The sequence below is a fragment of the Rhinatrema bivittatum genome, chromosome 4, assembly GCF_901001135.1.
Source record: "Rhinatrema bivittatum chromosome 4, aRhiBiv1.1, whole genome shotgun sequence".
Taxonomy (NCBI): domain Eukaryota; kingdom Metazoa; phylum Chordata; class Amphibia; order Gymnophiona; family Rhinatrematidae; genus Rhinatrema; species Rhinatrema bivittatum.
Genome location: NC_042618.1, coordinates 52,002,445 through 52,027,792, shown reverse-complemented (window position 1 = coordinate 52,027,792; position 25,348 = coordinate 52,002,445). Strand labels below are relative to the sequence as shown.

Genomic DNA, 25,348 nt, shown 5'->3' with positions numbered 1-25,348 from the left:
GTCTTTTTGTAGATACGGTCTCCAGAACTGAACACAGTACTCCAGGTGAGGCCTCACCAAGGACCTGTACAAGGGAATAATCACTTCCCTTTTCTTACTCGATATTCCTCTCTCTATGCAGCCCAGCATTCTTCTGGCTTTTGCTATAGCCTTGTCGCATTGTTTCGCAGACTTCATATCATTAGATACTATCACCCCAAGGTCCCTCTCCTGCTCCGTGCACATCAGCCTTTCCCCCCCCCCCCCCATCGAATACAGTTCATTCGGGTTTCCACTCCCCATATGCATGACTTTGCACTTCTTGGCATTGAATCTCAGCTGCCATATCTTCGACCACTCTTCCAGTTTCCTTAGATCCCGTCTCATTCTCTCCACTCCTTCCGGCGTGTCCACTCTGTTGCAGATCTTAGTGTCATCCGCGAAAAGACAAACCTTGCCTTCTATCCCGTCCGCAATGTCGCTCACAAAGATATTGAACAGGACCGGTCCCAACATCGATCCTTGCGGTACACCACTTAAAACCGCTCTCTCTTCAGAGAAGGTTCCATTTACCATCACACATTGTCTTCTGTCCGTCAACCAATTTGCAATCCAGGTCACCACCTCGGCACTCACTCCCAAGCTTCTCGTTTTATTCACCAGTCTCCTGTGTGGAACCGTGTCAAAAGCTTTGCTGAAATCCAAGTATATGATATCGAGCGCTCTTCCTCGATCCAATTCCTTGGTTACCCAGTCAAAAAAGTCAATCAGATTTGTCTGACAGGATCTTCCCCTGGTGAATCCATGTTGCCTCTGGTCCATCAATTCTCCGGACTGTAGATAGTTCACTATTCTCTCTTTCAGCAGTGATTCCATTACTTTTCCCACCACCGAAGTGAGGCTGACCGGTCTGTAGTTGCCAGCCTCCTCTCTGTTCCCACTCTTGTGAAGCGGGACCACCACCGCTCTTCTCCAATCACTCGGCACCACTCCCGTTTCTAGGGATCTATTGAACAGGTCACACAGCGGAGCTGCCAGAACATCTCTGAGCTCCCTCAATATCCTTGGATGAATCCCATCAGGCCCCATGGCTTTGTCCACTTTCAGGTTCTTTAGCTCTTCCCACACATTTTCTACTGTAAAAGGATTTTCATCTATTCCACTTCCCACCAGTTTTTTGTTGTGTAGAGATGGTCCTTCTCCAGGGTCTTCTTTAGTGAACACAGAGCTGAAGTATTCGTTTAATATTTCTGCCATTTCTTCGTCTCCCTCCACACATTGATCATTACCACCTTTCAATTTCACTATACCACTTTGGATCTTTCTCTTTTCGCTGATGTATCTGAAAAACGTTTTGTCACCATTTTTTATCTCCTTGGCAATCCTCTCTTCCGCTTGACTTTTTGCCAACTTGATTAATTTCTTTGTCTCCCTCAGTTGATACAAATATTCTTCTTTGTGTTCCTCCCTTTGGGATCTTTTATATGTCTTGAATGCTGTTCTTTTAGCTTTAATTTTGTCAGCCACCTCCTTTGAGAACCAGATAGGTTTCAATTTTCTTTTGCTTTTCTTTACATTTCTAACATATAGAGCAGTTGCCTTGGTGATTGCACCTTTTAGATTGGTCCACTGCTGATCCACATCTCTCTCGTTCTCCCATCCTTTAAGTTCTTCCTCCAGGTACTTCCTCCAGGTTCTTCCTCCAGGTACTTCCCCATTTCCTCAAAGTACACTGTGCGCTAGAGGCCCATTCGTTGGAGCTCATCCAGGTTATCGTTGACCAGTTTCCCCAGGCAGCTAGATGCTTAAGACTCGCTATCAGTTTGAACTAAAACAAAGATCATATACCAGCCAGCGCCCCCTAAGCCTTATGTCAAGCATACAGTTTTCATTGAAGGTTCTTAACTGGATGCAACTGACAAATTCTGTTATCTAGGAAGCTGTCATATGGGTGCAGATTGGAATGCGAGTGCAGACTGGAATCCAGGTGCACCCTCTTGTCTTCTGGGGGTCGGTAGGGCTTGGCTTCTTCGACAGAACATCATTGTAGGTCAGGCTGGATGAGGCAGGAGAGGTTGGACAAGGCAGGGCAGGCATAGGCAGGAGCTGAGGTCAGGCACAGGCTGGACACTGTGAACAGACGCAGGCTGGAACTAAGGACTGGATTCTATGCACGTGCTAGGACAGGATACAGACTCAGATTGGGGACCGGATGCAGGCTCAGACTGGGAACTAGATACAGGGTCAAGCTGGAGACTGGATATAGTGTACAAGCTAAAACAGGGATAAGGAAAAGAACTGAGAAACAGACAAGAAATTGGACAGGATGGCACAAGATAGAACAAAGACTGGACAGGGTGACGCAAGACAGAACAAGGACTGGACAGGATTGGACTAGACAAGGACAGGACTGGACTAGACAGATCAGACAACAATGAACAGGGAAGCCCAACAGGACTCAAGGCTGGGTTTGAGAACCTAGCAGACCTGGAGGCTGTAAGGTAAAGCAGAGGGGGTTATAGAATAAAGCAAGGAGGCTGCAAGGCCAGAAAGCAAGGCAAGGAGGTCTGGGAGACCAGAGAGCAAGGCAAGGAGACCTGGGAGGCCACAGGGTGAAGCAGGAGGCCAAGAGATGCCACTAGTCAAAGCAGAAACCCTGGGTAAGCTGCAAAGCAAGACAGGAGGCCTGGGTAGGCCACAAGACAAGACAGGAGGCTTGGGTAGGTCTCAAGACCAGAAAGGAATGAGAGAACGAGGTGGCCAGGTCAGGGAGCCAAGGTGACTCAATGAAGAGGCAACTAGGCAATGAAAAAGCAGGGTTAAATGGGGCTGAGGCTTGGTGTAATCAGTGAGAAGGTCCTTGGCAAAGCTACAGGAAAGATTGGCTGAGGACTCCTGGTGGAGGGAAGGCTCCGCAGAAGCTGAACTTTGGCATGGAGAGCTGGTGTAATAGGCGAAACTGTGACAGAAGCATGTTTCTAACACTGCCAGTGCTGATGATTAAATTATACAATGTGTTTTCAAGGCAAGTTCTTCCTTTGGCAGAACCCAATATGTCTACAGGATGAAAGAAGGGTGAGATTACTCTCTAAAGTCAAAGTGTGCCAGTGTAATATTGTCCATGCTGTTATATGAATGCGAATTCTAAACGCTATACCATAGATACCTCAGGCAACTCAAGCAATCCCATCAGCTCTCCATGAGATCCATCTGTAATATAAGGTGACAAGATGATCTCCCACAGAGAAGTTTGGTATCACATTACTAATGTGGAGAGAATAGTGAGTGGTAAAAGCCCAGCTTTGATGGACCAGTCATGCTATAAGGATGGAGAGCATCAGAATTCCCAAACTTAAACTCAATGGCCAAATGAAAATTGGATACAGATTACAGAGAAGACCACACCTCAGGTTCAAGGACACCCTCAAGTACAACTTTAAAATCTTCATGGTAGACTTCAACAGTTGAGAGGACATGACCAGGATCAGGGATAGGATAGATGGAGGCAACTCAATCACTTAGCTGTCCACAACTTGAAAACCAAGCGAATGCAAGCACAAAAGGAAAAGAATGAGAGAGGAAAGCCCAACTCTGCTACTTCATCAACTACAGGTTTCACCTGTGTCACCTGTGGTCAAGGATTGTCTTACATCAATAGCGAGGTGCTGAAAACACATACTACGTCATTATTAGGATATTATCATCATTATCAAGAAAGTAGTTTCTTCTACTGGGGATAGAAACTCAATGTCTAGATCTTGATGGTGGGTTAAGAGGCCAGTGCTTCTTTTACTGCCAGAGATCATGGTGTTCACCTTGTTGGCCTACTCTGATAACTAAATGTAACCCTATCCCAGTGTGCGTGTCTTCCACAGGTGAGGCCATAAAATTATTTATTGTTCATTTGGGCTGGATTTACTCCTGGCTAGCTCTAACTTGTTTCCCTTTTCCCCAGGGTCAGGATCCATTGTTGGGGGGGGGGGGGGGGGGGGGGGGGGGAAGTTCTGCTTTCATGACCCAGAATAATAGGGGTGTCCTTTAAACTCAGTTCTTTCCCTTTGTGTTCCCTCAGGAGAAGGGACTTGTCCTAATGGTGGGTACAGTAGGTGCAAAAGAAATACTCTGGAATCACTGAGCTAGTGTTCAAAAATAAAGTCTTTACTGTTGAAATCCCTGATGGATTATGGCACAATTAACAAACTGCAGCACCACAGAATTCACAGATGTAGTCCTCTCTTCTCTATCTGTGCAGGAATATCTTAAACCAGGCAAGGGAACTTCTACCTTCCAAGATGTGGACAAATAGAGTTCCCAGGTGGGCAAAGAAACCCTTTGCTGGGTGGGCAACCAATTCCAGATTGGTGTGGCAGACCCTCTTGGTCACTGTCCCTGTAGTATAACACTCCAGTAAGAAGTCATCCACTCCCCTCAGTCCCTCCCACTTGGAAGGTCTGGATTGGATGCTTGAACATTATTCAGCCCAGCCATTTTAGAACACTTTGGGATCAGTTTGAGGAAGCAGTTGAAGAGTCAGGATGTCTGATTTGTATACTCTGGTGAGGCCTCCCAGCATCACCCAGATGGAGTTTCTGTTAGAAGTGACACCTCATCGTGCACTCCCTGCCAGAGGGTCCTTCTCCTTCTAATTTACAGCGAGAGAGATTGTTAAGCCTGATATGTTTTGGGGGACGAAAGGGCTCTCACCGGGGACCAAAGACCTGTGAGCCTACTCTAAACCCTAGGTGGGCAAGCACCAGTGATGGACCCTGCTGCGAGAGGCAGTGCGGGCAGAAGATGGATTTAAAACAGTTTAAACTTTTGAAGTATGTTTTGAACTGAGCAGACTGGGGAGGTTTTTGGATCCCCACTGGGATTGAAGTGCTAAGAACTATCCTGATCCCATTGACTTTTCCCCAAGAAAAGTCCCCTAGAAATATGAATTAATAAAATATGGAAAAAGACAGGAGACCCTGCCCTTCTTCCAACCGTATCTCCCCCCACCAACACCAAGGGGCCAGGATGTGCTGGGTATCCGAGGAAGAAGATGAACTAAGGTAGGATTTTTGCAGTAAAGTTGGGGACCCCTCCGCTAGGATTCCCAGACAGCTGCTGCGGGAGTTAGCGCATTAAAAGTCACCATGGGCTCTACCCAGAGATCTGTATAAAGGTTATCTACCTACAGAGTTAGAACATACATATACCGTCATTCAGATGTAAATTCACACTTCTGGACAATGGACTTTAATTTATGATTACCAATCAGTAAACTATTATTTTAACATCCAGATTCCAGACCTGGTCTGGATGGTCTAGTCTGCAGGAGACCCCGTCCGGTCTCCTGCAGCCCCGTCCGGTCCCCTCCTCCCGAAGCAAAAAAAAAAACAAACGAAAAAGTAGCAAGGCTCGGGCCTGCTACGATAAGTGTAAAAAGTGTAAAAAGTGTAAAAAACAAAAAACCTGTGTGTTATATAAAAAAATAAAACAATTTTAAATACCTGTCGGAGGGCCGTGGGTCCAGGCGGCCGGTGGGCAGCCATCAGCGGCATCCGGTAGTCCCTTCTCCCTTCCTCCCGATTTCGCACGGGCATTCATCCAGGCAGAGGGAGCCGACGGCGAACGACCTCCGGCTCCCCCTGCCTGGATGAGCGCCAAAATCGCACGGGCGGGTCGGCAGCGGGGGGGCGGCAGCAGGATCCGGGAGCGGTGGGTAGGCAGCAGCGGGGTCCGGGGGGCAGCGGCAGCAGGATCCAGGGGCGGCAGTGGCAGCGAGATCCGGGGGGCGAGTAGCGGCAGCGTGTTCGATCGGGCAGGTAGGTGGGAAAAAAAGATGGCCGCCTGCACGGGGGAAAGCTGCAATTGGCCGCTGAAGATGTGACGTCACACCCCGTGACGCCAAAACGTCGTGACGTCACGTCTTCAGCGGCCAATTGCACGCTTTTCCCGTGCAGGCGGCCATCTTTTTTTGCCACCTACCTTCCTGCCCGATCGAACACGCTGCCGCTAATCGCTCCCCGGATCTCGCTGCCGCCCCTGGATCCTGCTGCCGCTGCCCCCCGGACCCCGCTGCTGCCTACCCACCGCTCCCGGATCCTGCTGCCGCCCCCCCGCTGCCACCCCCCCCCCCGCTGCCGACCCACCCGTGCGATTTTGGGAGAAGGGACTACCGGATGCCGCTGATGGCTGCCCGCCGCCCACCGGCCGCCTGGACCCACGGCCCTCCGACAGGTATTTAAAATTTTTTTATTTTTTATATAACACACAGGTTTTTTGTTTTTTACACTTTTTACACTTTTTACACTTTTTTACACTTCCTGGTGCCTGTCATTTCAAATGTCATTTGAAATGACAGGTACCAGCGCACCCAGGTTACTGTATAGGTGCTGTTACAGCGCCTATACAGTAAAATGGGTTGCGCGGGCATAACCCTTCCCTAACGCTTCACAGCCGCGGCATGCATTTGCATGCGATTAGAAGAGAGAATCAGGCGTTAGGTCAGGAGAACTGTGCATGCGGAGAGGAAGGGTGCGCCTGACACTGCCGCACTGTTTTTACCGCGGCCTTACTGTATCGAGCCGTAAGTTATTACAGCCTCTCGCTCATAACATCGCCTGGTCCACAAGCGAGAGCTTATCCCCCATACAAAGAATCCCCCCTAGGGATTGTGAGTCAAGCATGGGATGGATTTGCTAGCTGGAGCAGCCCCTGAAGATAAATAAATTAGTTTGTGTGCCCTAGGAACTGAGCACCCTGCTAAGGTTTACCTTGGTAAAAATGTAACTGCCCTGTTTTGCACAGATCGCTTAAATACTCTTTCTCCCCAGGGGAGAAGACTCCTGGTGTGGTGCCCTCAGTGTTTTCAATTAGTTTGGTAGTTCGTAGTTCTCGTAGACTCTCTTGTTACTCGGATCCCTTTTGGGAGAAATCCAACCAGAACAGCAGCTCCAAATGTCCTTGGGACAGGTAGGAAGAGGGGCAGCTAAACACTTCCTCCCAGTCTTTTCAAAGTAATATCTTTTTCCCAAAAATGAAGTTAATGAGGTCATCATCTTCCTCTGTTCTCAATGAGGGTAAAGAGGGGCAGATCTTCCCTAACATGTACATCCCCAAAAAAGGGGTTTCCCGTTCCCTGAGTCCAGTCGGTACACGCGGTCTCACCAGGCTTCCTACAAAGTAAAGCTTCTCAAATCCCAAAATACGCCCAGGATGCAAACCTTACGCAAATCCCAGACCCAACTCTTTAGTTATCAGCAGGGTTTGCTGAGCAGTTTTCAGAGCAGGCCCAAAAATCCAAATCAAGGCAAACAACTCCTCTGCACCTCCACTAACTCCAAAAATCAATTCACACTGCCCCCAGAAATAGCCAGAGTGCTGCTATAAAACCTTTCCAGGGGGACGGCCATTCCAGACCCTTCAAAGGGAGGGGCTGCATTTGAATGGTATCCTCCCCCTTAAACCATCCTGAACTGATCTAGTTGACACAGGAGAACCCAGGACTTACTGGTAGTGTGACCAATAGGCTCCGCTACACAAATTAGCCTCTATAACACTCATTCTGATCTAAGCCTTTTTACTTGCCTTCACCGCATTACTCATTTCTCTCTCATATACTTTTTCTGTTACATCTCTCACATTCATATTTGCACTCCACACACTTTCTACTCCTCTTCTAGTCCCTCGTCCCCTCACAGTTCCTTACCTTCTCCTCTTCCAGCTAGAATTCCTTCTTCCAGTTCCAGCCAGTATCCCCTTTTACAACCATCTCCCAGAAGTGCTCTCAGCCCCTCTCTCATACTCCTCATAGCTCACCTGTCCCTATTTCCCTTTCTAGTCCTCCTATCAGCAGCTTCCCCATCTCCATTGCACCTGAGGAAGCCTGTCTATGCTAGACTGCTGCTGCTCTCTGGTCCTCTATTCGACAAACGTTCCATTGCTATCCAATAGGATGGGAGACAGAAGTGCAGTGTCTACCCTCCCCTGAAGCCCATTCCACAGCCAGCCAATGGACTGCAGGGGGAGGCAGAAGCAGTAGCAAAGAGATAGAGGCACTCAATCCTTACTGCCCTTCCCCCCACAGTAGTGAAGCATGGAGCTCCCCGCTCCCAATCTATGGGAGTGCAGGAGATAAACTGGGGATGCTCAAGCACCCAGAGAGCTGTCACCTAGACTAGTGTACATTTGTAGAGGATAATGGGTATCCCCTCTTCCCTTATTATTAACTTCATTACAACACCCATCTCTTGGTTCAGAAGATTACTATAATAATGTCTATTGTTTTACCAGGGCAGTAATTCAATACACAGCCTCCTGGAACCTCATTTTTACTGCTTGAAACACACACTAGGTTTTCTGCTACTGACACCTGCCACACTTTATTTTGTTTTCAGACCAGTATATTTATTTATTTATTTAAAACTTTTCTATACCGACCTTCATGGTTGAGGGACCATATCAGATCGGTTTACATCGAACTGGGGAATTGGAACAAAAACCATAGTTTGAACAGGAAGAACAAAGTATATATGAGACACTCCCCTAATGCTTGCAAAATAGTCTTTTCTACGTTCTAATTCTTAAATGAAAGATTTATATTTATCTTTATTTATCCATATTTTCCATTTGATTCCTATGCAGTTGGGCAATGTAAATGTTTTTGAGCATATTGAAATTGGGTATTGTGACAAATGAAACATGGACAAGCGCTTTTAGCTTTTTTGCTCTTAGTTTAACCTGAGATCACATGTCCTCTGCCCAGTTCCAGATTCTTATGATGTCAGTGACTCATGTACATTACAAATGAAACTGAAAATATATTTATACAATTAGGAGTGGGGCTAGGTCTAAAACCTAAAAAAGGAGATTTATTCGGTTTTCCTGAGATGAGAAGACATTTAGCTGTTATGTGCTGCAGCCTGCTGCTCTCATACAGGTAAATTTTAAAAGAGGTGCCAGTGCACCCATTGGCACACAAACAAACATAAACTTAATTTTATATTGTGGGTGCAATTACACACATATCATTTAAAATATCCCTACCGTGCATATGTATGCAGCCTTTATGTGCTTAACATGCTTGCACAAGTGATCAGGGGAGGAGAGAGAAAGAGAAAGAGAGAGAAAGAGAAAGAGAGAGAGAGAGAGACAATATGGCATTCTATATTTCTCCCACTGTAAGAGGGGCACTTTCACTTCAGGGTGGGTTTGGGGGGGGGGGGGGGAGTCTGTGTTACAAGGGTCTGTAGACCCTTATACAGAGTGTCATATTGTCTCTCTAACAGACGCTCTGTTTCTCTCTCGTGTTCAGGACCCCTCTGGTTCCTCTTCCTGTAAGCCCCATTGCTCCTCAGGACCAGTACAAACATATATGGGGCTGTTTCTGCACGAGCAACACTTTTAAAATCTATGAGGGGACAGGGTAGGTCAGCATTAGGGAAAAATTGTTTTTGTAAGTTATTTTATATTTGATGTATCAAACATAAATATTGTATCATACTCCCCTGTGTGAAAGGGCCACCTTCCCAGCCCCAGGGAGAATATGTCTGGCAATCCCGGGATGGAGTAGACTCAGACTCTGGGCATGGGCTGGGGACAGGATAACCTGTAAGGCCCGACTGGTTGAACACACTTCTAATACCATCTAAAAAAGCCAATGTCCACACCTTACTTGTGCCCCAATGAAATAATCCAAAAAAGATAGAAATAGAAGAATTTTCAACAAGTCACAATTCAGAACTTTGTTTAATTTACTAGTCATCTTGATTAGATCACCAAGATCCCAGTTCACTACCTTCTTCTTCACTGTATCATTTGTATTCCAGAGCCTTTGTGACTCCATCTCCTTCTCCTTTATTGCTAGGAATGTGCATTCGTGCATTTATTCGTTTCATTCATTTGGACACCTATCGTGTATCTAACGAACGAATGAATGAATGTATGCACAATGAATGGTGTGCCTAATTGACAAACTTTAGATGGATGTGCATACCATTTGTTTTGTGCATACATTCGTCTGTTCATTATATATACGCACTTACACGTGAAACGAATGGACATACAAAAACTAACGAATGCCTGGTTTATTGCTGCACTTCAGGGCAGTCTCTCTCACTCAGCTCAATTTATTCCTTACTGTACTTTTGAAGGACTTTCAAGGGTTGGAGCAGATACCAAATTTTACCTTTAAGCATCCTTGCAGTATTCAGGATGTGTTGGTTTATTCTGAATTGAATATGTCTCAAGTGATTACTTCTGAGCTGCCTGCTGGTCACCAATCATGTATGCATTACTCAGTCTGTGACTTTTCTTTATCTATTACTTCCTTTACTCATCCTGTCACTGGTAAAGAGATTTTTTTTTAAGTATCCACTTCATGTGAAAATTAATGTGTGGTTTATGTTATTTGATACCCATGTGACTTGATCTTATAGGCAAACAGTAAGAAAGGTTAGGATTCACATAGTGGAGCACAGTAGTAGAATAAGAAATGATTTAATTAGTGCAGTGCTGGTACAACACTGGTTACAATGTAAGCGTGGTGGTGGAGCTTTGTTTTTTTTTAATATAACACGTTACCAGTAGATGTGGTGGTGATTTAAACAGGAAGTTGATACAGGTTGAACAATGCTGGATTTTTAATTTGAAGACCATTATCCCTGGCGGATTGAATAATAAAATCGACTGGTTATCTTGTATGTGAATGCAGATCCATTTTATTGATGTGGGGTTTTTTTGGATCTCTAATTGGCTCAGTTCCCCTGTTTGAATACATTTATATTGGATTGCTGTTAGGCTAACATGTGACTTTACTGGATAAGATGGCATTGTAGCAGTGGGAAAGTTTTTCCATTTTGCTTGAATCTATGATTGTGTTTGGTGAGTTTCAAATATTTGTCTTTATATATATTTATTTTTCCTGTTTATTGACTGAGTCTCCTGCCTTGCAGGGCATCCCTGGCCTAACAGCTCATGTCCGAGAACAACAGCAAACTCTAGAAGCATTGACTTCGTCTGTGGAGAGACTACGGTCTCAACTCGAGAATTCTTTTAAAGCCAACTCGAGGGGCTGGGTCCAACCTGTGCCCTCACAGGCATCTCTGGCCCTTCCTGCTCTACCCCGCTTCAATGGAGATCCGCGCCTCTGTCGAGGTTTCCTCAACCAATGCTTTATGCAGTTCACCCTGCAGCCTGAGCTATTTCCAAGTGAAAATACCAAGATCACTTTCATCCTCTCATGCCTTGTGGGGAAGGCCCTGGCATAGGCTTCCCCACTTTGGGAACGTTCGTCATCCTTCGTCATCTCTCTCACTTCATCGCAGACTTCAAACGAACCTTCCAGGATCCCGGCCGACAGGCGGTTGTGGGTCATCAGCTTCTCCATCTCCGGCAAGGTTCGCACTCACTCACTGAATTGACAGTAGAATTCAGGACCCTTGCTACAGAATTGGGATGGCAAGAGGACTACCTACGGGCAATCTATCTGAATGGCTTATCTCCTGCCCTCAAGGATGAGCCAGCCGCTCACGAGATTCCCACATCTCTAGATGACATCATCTCTTTGGTTGCCAAAATCGATCATCGCCTATGTCAGTGGTATCAGGAGGCAAGAGTTTCTCGGCCTTCTGCCATATGCCCAGTTCGTGCTCCTAGTCCTCAGCTAAAGGCCCTACTGGCGCCTCCGCCCTCTACAGAAGAGCCAATGCAAATCAACCGTGGGCGCTTATCTCTACAGAATGCCTTCGACGGAAGAAGGAGGGCCTTTGCCTGTACTGCGGCGGCTCTGGTCATCTCTTACAAGCCTGCCCAGTGGATCTGCGAAACTGCAGAGCCTGAGCCTTGCGGGGGTCCCAAGCTTGGGCGCTACTTGGGCGCTACTTGGCCCCCAATTACTCCTTCCCATATCTCTCTCTTGAGAGTCATGATCCTTTACCACCACTGCACTTGTGGACACCGGGGCGAGTGGCAATTTCATCCTAAACGATATCGTCACACTCCTCCAAATCCCGCTCCAGCCTCTGGACATTCCCCAATTACTCCTTCCCATATCTCTCTCTTGAGAGTCATGATCCTTTACCACCACTGCCCTTGTGGACACCGGGGCGAGTGGCAATTTCATCCTAAATGATATCGTCACACTCCTCCAAATCCCGCTCCAGCCTCTGGACATTCCACTTTGGATTGCATCCATCTAGGGAGAGCATCTCCCAGGATGCATCACTCATTGCCTTCTGCCTCTCCGTGGGAACCCTCCATGAAGGAGAGATCTCACTATACGTTCTGAAGCGTTCCACACACCCAGTAATCCTTGGACTTCCATGGCTCCAGATGCATGGTCCGCAATTTGAATGGCAATCCCTATAGCTAATCCAGTGGGGACCCCAGTGCCAACACCGCTGCCAATGTCAAGTGTCTCCAGCAGTCACCGTGTTGAACTCTACAACCCTCACTGGGTTGCCTGCTCCATATACAGACTTCGAAGATGTATTCTCTAAACAGAATGCTGACATCCTACCTCCACTCCGGAGGTTTAATTGCCCCATCGAGCTCCTACCAGGTACCACGCCTCCCAAGGGCAGGATCTATTCTCTCTCGTAACCCGAGTCTAAGGCAATGTGTGAGTACATTAAAGAGAATCTGGACAAGGGATTCATTAGACATTAGACTCCCCGGCAGGAGCCTGTTTCTTCTTTGTGAAGAAGAAAGATGGCAGTCTCCGCCCTTGCATCAACTACCGTGGGCTAAACACTGTAACCCGCAAGGATTGTTATCCTCTACCACTCACTCATCAGCGAACTCTTTGATTGCCTCCAGGGAGCCCAGATCTTTACAAAGTTAGATCTCCGAGGGGCATACAATCTCATCAGGATCCAACCAGAGGACATTTGGAAGACCGCTTTGAATACCAGGGACGGCCACTACGAGTACGTAGTGATGCCCTTCGGACTTTGTAATGCCCCTGCGGTCTTTCAACACTTCATGAATGAGATCTTCCAGGACCTACTATACTCGTTTGTCGTTGTATATCTAGACGATATACTGATCTTTTCCAAGGATCTAAAATCCCATCGTTCTCATGTTCAGACAGTCCTTCAACGTCTCAGGGACAACCATCTCTACGTGAAACTAGAGAAGTATATCTTCGAACAGATAAGTCTTCCATTTCTGGGGTATATTATTTCCAATCATGGTTTTACCATGGACCCTGAAAAGCTCCAAGAAATCCGAGATTGGCCTCAACCTGTAGGTCTCCGTGCCCTACAACGGTTCCTTGGATTCACAAACTATTATAAGAACTGTTATGGGGAGCGCTGGGAGAGCAGACCCCCTTAGAGGGAGTGTGCCCTTGGGCCCCTGGCACAATCCCAGGTGGATCAGGACAGCGCCAAGGGTAGGTGTAGCGTGTGACAGCATGGGTGACGAGAGACGGCCCGACCCCCAGCCGGACCTGCATGCCTCTGGAACCAACTATGGAATGTTGGTAATGAACAGTCCTCCGACCATTCCCAGCCCTTTCGGACCTGCCGCTGGGATGGCAAAAGGCAGCAGGCCGGACTCAGGGTGTGGGCAGACGGAGGTTCAGGAACAGAAGACGAAGACTTGGGAACCATAGACTGTAGACGTAGACTCAGGAACTTGGAAGGTTCAGACATTAGCATGGTCCCTCAGGGCGCCCTACACAGCCAGTACCACTGGTCTGGTCATGGACCACCCTGTCCTACATCCGTGGGAATGGAACCAGTGCAGGACGAGAACAAACAAAGGTTCAGGAACTGAAGACAAAGACTCAGGAACTGTAGACTGTAGACGTAGACTCAGGAACTTGGAAGGTTCAGACGTTGGCACAGTCCCTCAGGGCGCCCTACACAGCCAGTACCACTGGTCTGGTCACGGACCACTCTGTCCTACAACCACGGGAGCGGGACCAGCGCAGGAAGGGAACGAGGTACTAAAGACAAAGAATCAGGAACAAAATGCTGCACACCGGCAGTCCAAAGCAAGGTACTGCACACCGGCAATCAGGAGAAAGGTACTGCACACCGGCAGTCAGAGGCGAGGTACTGCACACCGGCAGTCAGAGGTGAGGACTGGGACAGGAACAACAGGAACCAACATCAAGGAACATCAAGAAACATCAGGAACATGCAAGACACCGGACACCAAGCTGGAAAAAAGAACGACGGCCTGACGGCGCGCTGTAAGAGGAGACCTCCAGAGACGAGTAACTCCAATGCAAGGCAATGCATGAGTGCTGGAGAAGAGCTTTTATACCCCAGGAGCAGGCAACTGCCTGGGAGGAGTCCAGATGAGCCACACCTCTCTGGCCCTACTAGAGTGGAGAAGGACGTGGCCCACACCAGAGCATCCAGGCTGCAGTGGAGTAGGCCTCAGGTAGGCCCTGTTGACACCGAAGGCCTCCCAAGCTGTGGAGCAAGATCTGGACGATTACTCAGGCGAGGCCCCGGCTTCGGAGCAGCCTCCAGAGAAGGTGAGAGGCCTCCCATGCCACAGCTACGGGAGGAATTGTAACAGGAACTTCATCGCCAATTACTCCACATTAGCTGCTCCACTTACTGCCATGACTAGGAAAGGCAGTAACCACAAGGAATGGAGTCCCAAGGCTCAAGCCGCATTCCATGCCTTGAAAGAGACCTTTTGCACTGGACCTCGTCTACGTCACCCGGATCCTAATCACCCCTTCGTCATCGAAGTCAACGCCTCAGCCATTGGGGCAGGGGCAGTTCTGAGCCAGTACTCCTCCAAAGGATCCCTAGTACCCTGCTCCTTCTATTTGCACAAATTTTCCCCTGCGGAGCAAAATTATACGATCGGGGATCATGAACTCCTAGCAGTAAAGTTAGCACTCCAAGAATGGCGTCCTTGGCTAGAAGGAGCACAGCACAAATTTACAATCTTTACAGATCACAAAAATCTTGAACACCTGAAGGAAGCTCAATTGTTGAACTCCAGACAAGCCCGCTGGGCCTTGTTCTTCGAACGTTTTCATTTCGAACTTTGTTACCGTCCAGGAGCCAAGAACACGTGGGAGGACGCCCTCTCCTGCTCTCTGGAACCAGAGGATACGCCTGACACCCCCAATAGTATTTAATGTTTTGGCCATTTCTTCAACACTCTCCACCCAAATAATTTGAGTTTAAAGTCTTAAATATATAATATATATATATTAATATATATTTAACATATAATACTACTGCACTTCAGGGCAGTCTGCTCTCACTCCACACTCTTTCTGTTAAATTACTTTCTAGTGGAACAAGTGAGGGTCCCTCAGGGTAACAGAAGGTACCACTGCTCACTCCAGTCGGAAACATCTCACATCCAGACCCACACTGCAGGGGTGGCATCAGAGTCTGCACTCCCCTAGTCCTTCAGCATGGTGTCAGTCCCTAGCCCTGTGCTGAGATAACAAGCTACAACCTCACCAAGATTCAGTCAGCCCCCCCCCCCCCCCCCCACCCAACACAGTTCCTGAGCTTAAGTCCAAACACAAACATCTTCCCCTTTCAGTACTTGGTACTCGCTTTTCAGATTCGGCTCCCAAACCAGACTCTGCATACAGAAGTAGCGCTTGAGACAGTGCACCCCTGTCCCCAGCCCCTGCCCAGAGACTGAGTCTAACCCACCCCAGGCTTACCAGACACACGCTCCCTGGATAACAATACTTTTTTTTATGAATGATATAAATCTCCTTGTGTTTCTTCTGGGAGAAGAAGGCAGTATAAAAACAGAAAATAGAAAAATAGAAAAGTAAACTTAGAATTTGGATATTTTTAGTCCCTGTGATAGATAAATACCTTCCTACCAAAAATATTTTAGATCCTAATATTGGATGATTCTGCCCAGCTGCCTTATTCTGAGAGTAATGAGGCATACAAATACGCAGGGATAAGGTGAGGATACTCCTGTGGGAATTCTGTGTAAACGTGCAATGTAGAAGTTGTGCAGAATTCCTCACCTGCGCAGCATTTTGTATTTGTGCACAGAATCAGGCATAAAAGCAGCAGCCAGGCTGGACCAGAAAAAGGACGAGCAATTGGGTCCATGCTTGCCAGAAAAGGAACAAGGTTGTTTCTCCCCCTCCTCTGGCAGCAAAAAAGGAGACTGAACTAGTGGCAGCTTTTCTGCTCTTATGCCACACTATTTGCACGTTTCTATGGCCTTATCCATAGGGTTGCCAACTGACTCCAGGTTTTCAGGACAGGTTGATCCAATCCTGGTTTTATCCCATTGCATGCTGGGACTTATTCTGATCTCCCTGTTGCATTCCCTAAGAAAAGCAAGACTAGCAGGCCGATTCAGTAAGTCGCGGGATAGTGGGCAAGCACCCGCTCTCCCGGCTCGCGCACGGGCCACTCTCCCGTGCGCGCAATTCAGTATTTAAATGAGGGCCCGCGGTAAAAAGAGGCGCTAGGGACACTAGCGCGTCCCTAGCTCCTCTTTTTTGACAGGAGCGGCAGCTGTCAGTGAGTTTGACAGCTGACGCTCAATTTTGCCAGCGTCGGTTCTCAAACCCGATGACAGCCACGGGTTCGGAAACCGGACGCCGGCAAAATTGAGCGTCCGGTTTTCAACCCGCGAGCTGATTTAAAAAAAATTTTTTTTAATTATTTTTTACTTTGGGACCTCCGACTTAATATTACCATGATATTAAGTCGGAGGGTGTACAGAAAAGCAGTTTTTACTGCTTTTCTGTACACTTTCCTGGTGCTGGCAGAAATTAACGCCTACCTTTGGGTAGGCGCTAATTTCTGAAAGTAAAATGTGCTATTAGTTTCGGGGGGGTTGGACGCATGTTTTTGATGCGCTATTACCCCTTACTGAATAAGGGGTAAAGCTAGCGCGTCGAAAATACGCATCCGGTGGAGCGTACTGTACTGTATAGGCCTGTATAAGTACCTGCATTCAGGGGAGTAAAACCAGGACTGGATCAACCTGTCCTGAAAATCTGGAGCCAGTTGGCAACCCTGCTTGTCCGACTCAGTACTGACATGGGCCCTAACCTTTGTCACTGTATGTGCTGGCAGTTGGTTCATTCACCCATGAAGCAGCTGGTCCAGGAATCTAGCCTTCCAAGGTTTGTTTGTTTTTTGGGTTTTTTTTAATCTGTCCCAGAGCCTCTCTTCTTGTACTAATGGGGCCAGCAGGACCCCTCCAACATTAATAGAAGACTAAAGTGGAGTTTTCAGCCTGATAGGGGTGGGGGAAATGGTTGAGCCTAGGGGATTGGGAAAAGAGGCCTTGGAGGAGAAAAAGTGTTAATGACCTGGGGTGAGAGAAAAACAGTGGAGGTAGGAGAGAAGGGCTGGGGGGTGGGGGGTGGTAATTGAGCTTAGGGTGGGGGGAGGGAGGAAAGGGGAGAGAGCTGAGGGTAGCTGTTGAGGAGGTTGAGATGGAGTAGGAGGAAGGGGGAGAGAAAGATGGGGAAGGGTGTTGAGGATCCTGGGATGAGGGAAAGAGAAAAGTCAGCTGGTGAGGGAATATTGAATTTGAGATAAGTAAGAGAGCTGGAGGCTTAGCCTGGTAGACAGGAGAGAGGAGTGGGGTTGAGCAGAAAGAGCTGGGAAAAAATATGGGAGAGAACATGCGCTCAAGAAAGTGGAGGAAAGAGCTGGGGGGAATGAAGTCTAGAGGGAAGGGTTGGGCCTTATGATGTACTCTTACAGTACTCCTAGGAAAATTTGGTATAAAAAAATTAAAATTCACTGTCTTTGAATGTTAATCTTTCTTCTGTGTTGCATTTTAAAGTAATTATTGTTCAAAGATAGTGATTATATTGTGTTATTTTGACAAATAATGTGTAGAATTTTGCAGAATTTCTAAATATTGTGTGCAGAATTTTAAATTGTTTTGTGTAGAATTCCCCCAGGAGTAGGTGAGAAGAACAGATCAAAGCCAGTGGCTGACCAGTGAGCTGCATCCTGCCCCCTTGAGCCTGACTTACAAATATTTTTTTTCACCATTTTGTGCCTATGAGAATATTTTATAAATTGAGCCTCTGCCTGTGTGTCTGTGAGAAGAAGAAACCAAAAAGACCAGCACCGCAGGACATGAACGATTGCTCTTGATCATGCACAGCAAATGAAGAAGGACGACTGAATTATAATAAAATAAAGGATATTTACAACATAGAAAACGATAGCAATCCAAACAGGCACAGCAGAGTGAAGGACCTTGACCCAAAGGAATCGTGGGACCCGTCAGGTACTGGGAAGAGGAGGTTCAAAGTCAGAAAGGGGTTCGTTGAGGTTGATATGGGCAGCAGGGTGTGTGGGACAGGGTGAGTAATACTGTAAAACAGAGATCAACAAAGAGGATGGAATGCATTACAAGGCGAGTCTGCAGAGCACATCTGCTCTGTAGGCAGGCTGAAACATGCACTAACACACGATCTTTTGCCATTTTTGTGCCTAATACATAAGATGTGTTAACATGCTTCAGTTCATTTGTGTCATTTTGTACAAGCTCTGTACTACACCTCAGTCTGAAGGGCCTTGTTTTTCACCAGCATGGCTGCATATTCACTGTGTGCTACTTCAGCAGCCTTCCTGTAATGTAGCAATTGGTCCCTGGGGGCGTTTACATCAGACACAGGGTCAAAGAAGGCCTGGAAAGGAAAGAAATGCTGTTTAATTTGTTATATTTCAGACTCAGACCCTCTCTGTACAAAAACTCTTGACACTAGGTATGAAGTTCCTCACGAGCACTAGCCCTTTTATCAATTTATTCATCCCAAGTGCATAGTGATAATAAACAAATCTCCCTGTTTCCAGCACAGTTATGTAGTATTTCTGAGATGATCTTTGTCCAATACAGTCTTCAAGAATGCCAAACAGGTCTGGTGTTCAGGATATTTAAAAAGAATATTGATGATGAGATACATGTGCACATATGAGCTATATTTGGTGTAAGACCCAGGTCTGTTAGTGCATTTTTTGACACCTTATTTATTTATTTATTTATTTATTTGCTCAATTTATAGACTGTCATCCCAAGTAAAGATCACAACGATTTACAAAAATAACATTCATAGCTATTCATCAGCAGGTAATGACCGGTCATCAACAGGCATTAACATCTTATCACATGAAGTGTTTGATACAAATTAGCTAAAGATCTAGAGCAGAAGATGTGAAGTATAGAAAATAAGTTAATAGAACAGATTTTGCAGTTTGTTCAGTGTGTGGAGCTTTTTTACAATCTCTCTTTATATATGTTCTTCATGCTTAAATTAGTATCTCTTGATCTCTACATTCTGATGTTCTAAGTTAGGTTGTATGCATTTTTGAATAGCCACATTTTTAGCTCACATTTAAATCTCTTTCTATCTGATATCAGACGTAGCATCTCAGGTAGGGAATTCCAAAGTTTAGGCCCCGCTATGGAGAACATACATTCTCTAATTTGTGTCAGGTGTGTGCTCAGTATTGTAGGCGACAGTCAGTAGTCCTTTATTTTGAGATCTGAGTGTTAACTGCGGTGTATGTGGTTGTAAAGTCATGCCTATCATCCCGGTGTTACTTGAATGAATGATTTTGAATATTAGCGTTAATACTTTAAAGTAGATTCGGAATTGTACTGGCAGCCAGTGTAATGAAATCAACGAGGGTGTAATGTGATCAAATTTCCTAGTTCCTAACAAAAGTCTCGCTGAGGCATTTTGTACTACTTGTAATGGTTTTAAGAGATTTGTGGGAACACCTAGAAAAAATGAGTTGCAGTAGTCTAGGTTTGAGAAATCCTAAAAAACAGACCTGTTTCTAGTTCTCAGTTACTGGATTTAAGAACCACAGCTTTAGCTGTATAATAGCTGGTCTTAAGGCCCCACCTCTGCATAAGACGTATCATGCATATATAGCCCAGGCATCTTGGGCCTGATTTTCAAAGTAACTTATGCACATAAAACCTTGTTTTGTACGCATAGGTGCTTTGAAAATCAACCAGGGGCCAATGCACACAAAAGTACAGGCATAGCCCAGTTTTGTGCATACTTCTACAGCCACTGGGTGTGGGTGTCCCAGAGGGCACAGTTAGGGCAGGAATACAACTTACATTGCATGCTAATTTTTTTTTTTTTTTCGAAAGAATGAGTGTAAATTACCATGTGCAAGTTACGCCTTGCTTGCAGCAGCTATAACTTTGTGTATAGACAATTTTGCAAGTACCAGGTGTCACAGTGTGCGAGTCCTTTAGCCTGTGGTAAGACTGGTACTACCTGGCAAGTAAACCAGCTGGGCCCTCGCCAACAGCAGGCAAACATGCTCATGCTGGAACAAGAATGAGGCTTCACCTGTTCCAACCTCTTCTGCAGATTGAGCCCTTGGGTTCTGGAGCAGCAAGGGTCCCACCAAGAGCAGTCAGGCAGAGTCAGAAACCAAGTCAAGGACAGGGTAGGCAGAGGTCAGGCAATGTCAGTATCCAGGCAAGGGTCAAATCAGAAAAGCAGTCAGAGAGAAAGGTAAAAACAAAGAAAAAAGGCAAGATACCAGGCGAAGAAGAGAACTGGAACAAGGCAGAGCAAGGAGCAGGACTGGAACAAGGCAGGGCTCCAGGGGAGATCCGGGAAACTATAGACCAGTGAGCCTGACTTCAGTGCCGGGATAAATAGTGGAAACTATTCTAAAAATCAAAATCGTGAGCATACAGAAAGACATGGTTTAATGGAACACAGTCAACATGGATTTACCCAAGGGAAGTCTTGCCTCACAAATCTGCTTAATTTTTTGAAAGGGTTAATAAACATGTGGATAAAATTGAACTGGTAGATGTAGTGTATTTGGATTTTCAGAAGGCATTTGACAAAGTCCATCAAGAGAGGCTTCTAGGAAAAGTAAAAAGTCATGGGATAGGAGGCGATGTCCTTTCGTGGATTACAAGCTGGTTAAAAGACAGGAAACAGAGAGTAGGACTAAATGGTCAATTTTCTCAGTGGAAAAGAGTAAACAATGGAGTGCCTCAGGGATCTGTACTTGGACCGGTGCTTTTCAATATATATATAAATGATCTGGAAAGGAATACGAGTGAAGTTATCAAATTTTCAGATGATACAAAATTATTCAGAGTAGTTAAATCACAAGCGGATTGTGACACATTACAGGAGGATCTTGCAAGACTGAAGATTGGGCATCCAAATGGCAGATGAAATTTAATTTGGACAAGTGCAAGGTGTTTGCACATAGGGAAAAATAACCGTTGCTGTAGTTACATGATGTTAGGTTCCATATTAGGAGCTACCACCCAGGAAAAAGATCTAGGCATCCTAGTGGATAATACTTTAAAATCGTCGGTTTCAGTGGTGCTGCAGCAGTCAAAAAGCAAACAGAATGTTAGGATTATTAGGAAGGGAATGGTTAATAAAATGGAAAATGTCATAATGCCTCTATATCGCTTCTTGGTGAGACTGCACCTTGAATACTGTGTACAATTCTGGTCGCCGCATCTCAAAAAAGATATAGTTGCGATGGAGAAGGCACAGGGAAGGACAACCAAAATGATAAAGGGGATGGAACAGCGCCCCTATGAGGAAAGGCTGAAGAGGTTAGGGCTGTTCAGCTTGGAGAAGAGACAGCTGAGGGGGGATATGGTAGAGGTCTTTAAAATCATGAGAGGTCTTGAACGAGTAAATGTAAATTGGTTATTTACACTTTTGGATAATAGAAGGACTAGAGGGCACTCCATGAAGTTAGCAAGTAGCACATGAAGGTACAGAGAAGGGCTACCAAAATGTATTTGTGCACAGAATCGGGGGAATGGAACAGCTCCCCTATGAGGAAAGACTAAAGAGGTTAGGACTTTTCAGCTTGGAGAAGAGACGGCTGAGGGGGATATGATAGAGGGTGTTTTAAAATCATGAGAGGTCTAGAACGGGTAGATGTGAATCGGTTTATTTACTCTTTTGGATAATAGAAAGACTAGGGGGGTAACTCCATGAAGTTAGCATGTGGCACATTTAAAACTAATCGGAGAAAGTTCTTTTTTACTCAACGCACAATTAAACTCTGGAATTTGTTGCCAGAGGATTTGGTTAGTGCAGTTAGTATAGCTGTGTTTAAAAAAGGATTGGATAAGTTCTTGGAGGATAAGTCCATTACCTGCTATTAAGTTCACTTAGAGAATAGCCACTGCCATTAGCAACAGTACATGGAATAGACTTAGTTTTTTGGGTACTTGCCAGGTTCTCATGGCCTGGATTGGCCACTGTTGGAAACAGGATGCTGGGCTTGATGGACCCTTGGTCTGACCCAGTATGGCATGTTCTTATGTTCTTATGTCTGCAGCCAGACCTTGGAGTAACTTGGCGAGCTCATCAACTGCTCTTACCTCTGCCCTACCTTGTGGAGCAGCCCTGGTATGGCATGAAGCGAGAGCATGTCTGCTGAACTCATGGCCTCAGCAATCAGTTGTGCTGTTCGAGTCTTTTAGGCTGTGGTGAAATTGATACAACCTGGCTAATGAAACAGCTAGGTCCCCGCCAACAGCCAGCGGACACCCTCATGCTGGAACATGGATGAGGCTTTATCTGTACCAACCTCTTCCCCAGAAGTTTGAGTCCTTGGGTTCTGAGGCTTAACAGGACTAAGGTGAGGGTCCCATCTAGAGTGGTCAGACAGAATCAGAAACCAGGTCAAGGGCAGGGCAGGCGGAGGTCAGGCAATATCAGTATCCAGGAAAGGGTCAAATCCAAAAGGCGGTCAGAAAGGAAAAACAAGGAAAGGAGGCAAGAGACCAGGCAAAGAGTAGGACTGGAATGAAGCAAGGCTGGAGCAGGAATAAGGTACCACACATTGCAGGCAAAGCATGGCAGGTGTCCTGTTGCTGAGGCGCTGGCTGGTGGCAAAGCACTTTTTATATGCCTGCCAGGATGTGATGTCATCAGCAGCACCCCAGGAAGTCCTGGCTCCCAGGCCTACAAGAGTAGCTCACGGGAAACAGGAATTGCTACATGCCTTTAGATACAGCAGGAATGGGACATTTTGCCAGAAGTGCTTGGAGATTAGGGCCCGTTACACCAGTTTCAACTTAAGCAAGGATTGTCAAAGCAAAGTATGTGCGCATAAGTTCACTTTGAAAACCCGTGGTAAGATGTATGCACAAACATCACCCCTATGCGGGGAGTTATAAAATTACCCTAATTGCAGATAATTGGAAACCAAACCTGTTACATGGGAAACACTACAATGAAGCCATAAACAATCAGTTTGGCCAATAGTTCAGTTTCCTCTAGTTCAGTTACACTTCCCTTTCCCTTACTATGATACATACTGGTTATTATAGGGTGTGGTAGGGAAGCCTAGTGGTCTGAGAGCAGTCATAACACTTGAAAACCCAAATTTGATGTCCATCTCCACTTTTCATAGAGTGTACTTAAGCAAGTCACTCTGGGTCTAATATATTAAGCTTTTCTTCCCATAGACATAAAATGGCCCTTTCATTCTCAGTGCTGATACTTACAATCAGGCCAGTGCAGTAATCTACACATTACGGCACAGTTAACACGCCCAGAATAAAATTTGTTTTAACTTCCCATGTAGTAAGCTAATGCTATGCAAATGCATTAGGAGTTAAAAAAGAAAATTCACGTCGAATGCAAAATGTGCATTCGGCACAAGCTGAATGCACACTTAACTCAGAAAAGAGGGGGGTGGGGGGGGAGTCCCTAATACGCTGATGGAGATCATGGCTGATGAGAGCAGAGCAGGGGCAGGAGACCTGAGGAAGGGATAAGTAAGCAGGCTGCAGGCTCTGCTCTTCGGTAGTAGCACTGCAGGGACAGATTCCAGCCGCAACCAAGTGACGTGTTCTAAAACTCCCGATTTTTTTGGGAGGGCAGTATCCAGATAGCACTCACTCCAACAGGATATATAGAGTGAAGATGTCAAGACAGCTCCAAATCGGATTACCATTTATTTCCTTAATAATGTTTATTACTGGCCTCTCACTCCTGCCTTCCCCTAATCCCACTGAAATGGTTACAGGAAGGATTTAACAGATGAACCTAGCCAGCCCTTGCAAAGCTAGGATGGGTAAAGAAGAGAGAAAGGACAAGGTGACAGAGGACAGGAGCTGCTTTCATCTGCAGTGGAAACATCAATTTACTCCCACACCATGATCACCCTAACCAGTGCTCTCCAACCTTTTTTTCAATACCACCCCATTTCAACACTTTACAATTCACACATCCCCAGATATTGATCAAAACAAACTAGCAGAAATCCCCTGCATCTCTTTCCCAAAGCAAGGTATGTGTGTGAGAGAGAGAGAGTGTGTGTGTGTTTGTGTGTATAAGCATGTGAGTGTGAGCGTGTAAGTGTGAGCATGTTTGTGTGTGTGAGGGCATTTGAGAATATGAGAGTGTGAGTGAGCTTGTTTGTGTGAGACAATAAGAATGTTTGTGTTAGAAAGGCTGTGGCAGAGAGAGTGGGAAAAGTTTGTGTGTAGCCCCCTCCTTCTCTCAGTAATCCAGGATAATTTCAGGGTGACTGAAAATCAAAAGTTCCCAGGTATGGAAAGCTGGAAAAAAATGTTATCCATATTAGTTTTAATTATTATTGGATGTTTATTTTATGTGTCTCCTGTTTTTACTTTATTGGTTTTGGGGAACTTTTAAAAAGTTTTTGTGACTAATTGTGGACTATTAGCTATTAGCTGTCTTGAAATATTTATTTTTGTATTTGTATGACGGATGTTTTATATTTCCTGATTTTAATGTTTTATGAGGAATGGTGATATTTTTGTTTTTCCATTGTTGTACTTCATACAGAGTCTGGCTTTTTGCAATTTCCAGTTTTTGCCTGCACATTTCTGTTTATACTTTAGTCACTATTCTATATTTGGTGATGATGGAAGTGAGGTATTCTGCTATTGTATAGTTTTTGTGTAAGGATCTATAACAGTCTGTCTTGTTCTGTTTTCTTAATACTTTATACCTTTGCACTGGCACTGAGAGAGTGCACCTCGCACAGACCCTCACCATTCACCTATCGCCCACTTCCCCAGGGTGCAAATGCCGACGAAGGGTGTAATGTAGATGGTAGGGTTCTGCGGAGGGTGGCAAGATTGCCAGCTTCCTAGAAATATCACTAATACTCATATCTACCACACCTCTAGGAACGCTGACCCCTGCCTTCACACTTTCCCAGCTCTTCAAATCATTGAAAGAGCCAGACTCCAAAGGGGACACCACCTCCTTGCCATCTTGATGGTTTGACCTGTGTCGTGCCACAACTTGTGGTGGTGGGGGGGAAAGGGGGTTTGAGCACCATCTCTTTCCTCGCCTCAGGCAGCAGTTGGCCTTCAGTTGCCCCTGAGTAAGGCACTTCTATGTTCTTATGTTCTTATCCTGTAGCGGGATATTCAACCT

At 45.9% G+C, this 25,348-nt stretch overlaps 1 protein-coding gene across 5 annotated transcripts in view; it reads right to left on the bottom strand.

Moving 5' to 3' along the window:
* LOC115089807 (coiled-coil domain-containing protein 170-like) overlaps nucleotides 1–25,348 on the bottom strand; it is a 172,426-nt gene that overhangs the window by 114,957 nt on the left and 32,121 nt on the right. For all 5 annotated transcript variants that reach the window (XM_029598117.1, XM_029598121.1, XM_029598120.1 and 2 more), the window contains exon 4: nucleotides 18,467–18,595. In XM_029598117.1, the coding sequence (XP_029453977.1) occupies nucleotides 18,467–18,595 (129 nt within the window). The remainder of the gene's footprint in view (nucleotides 1–18,466; nucleotides 18,596–25,348) is intronic.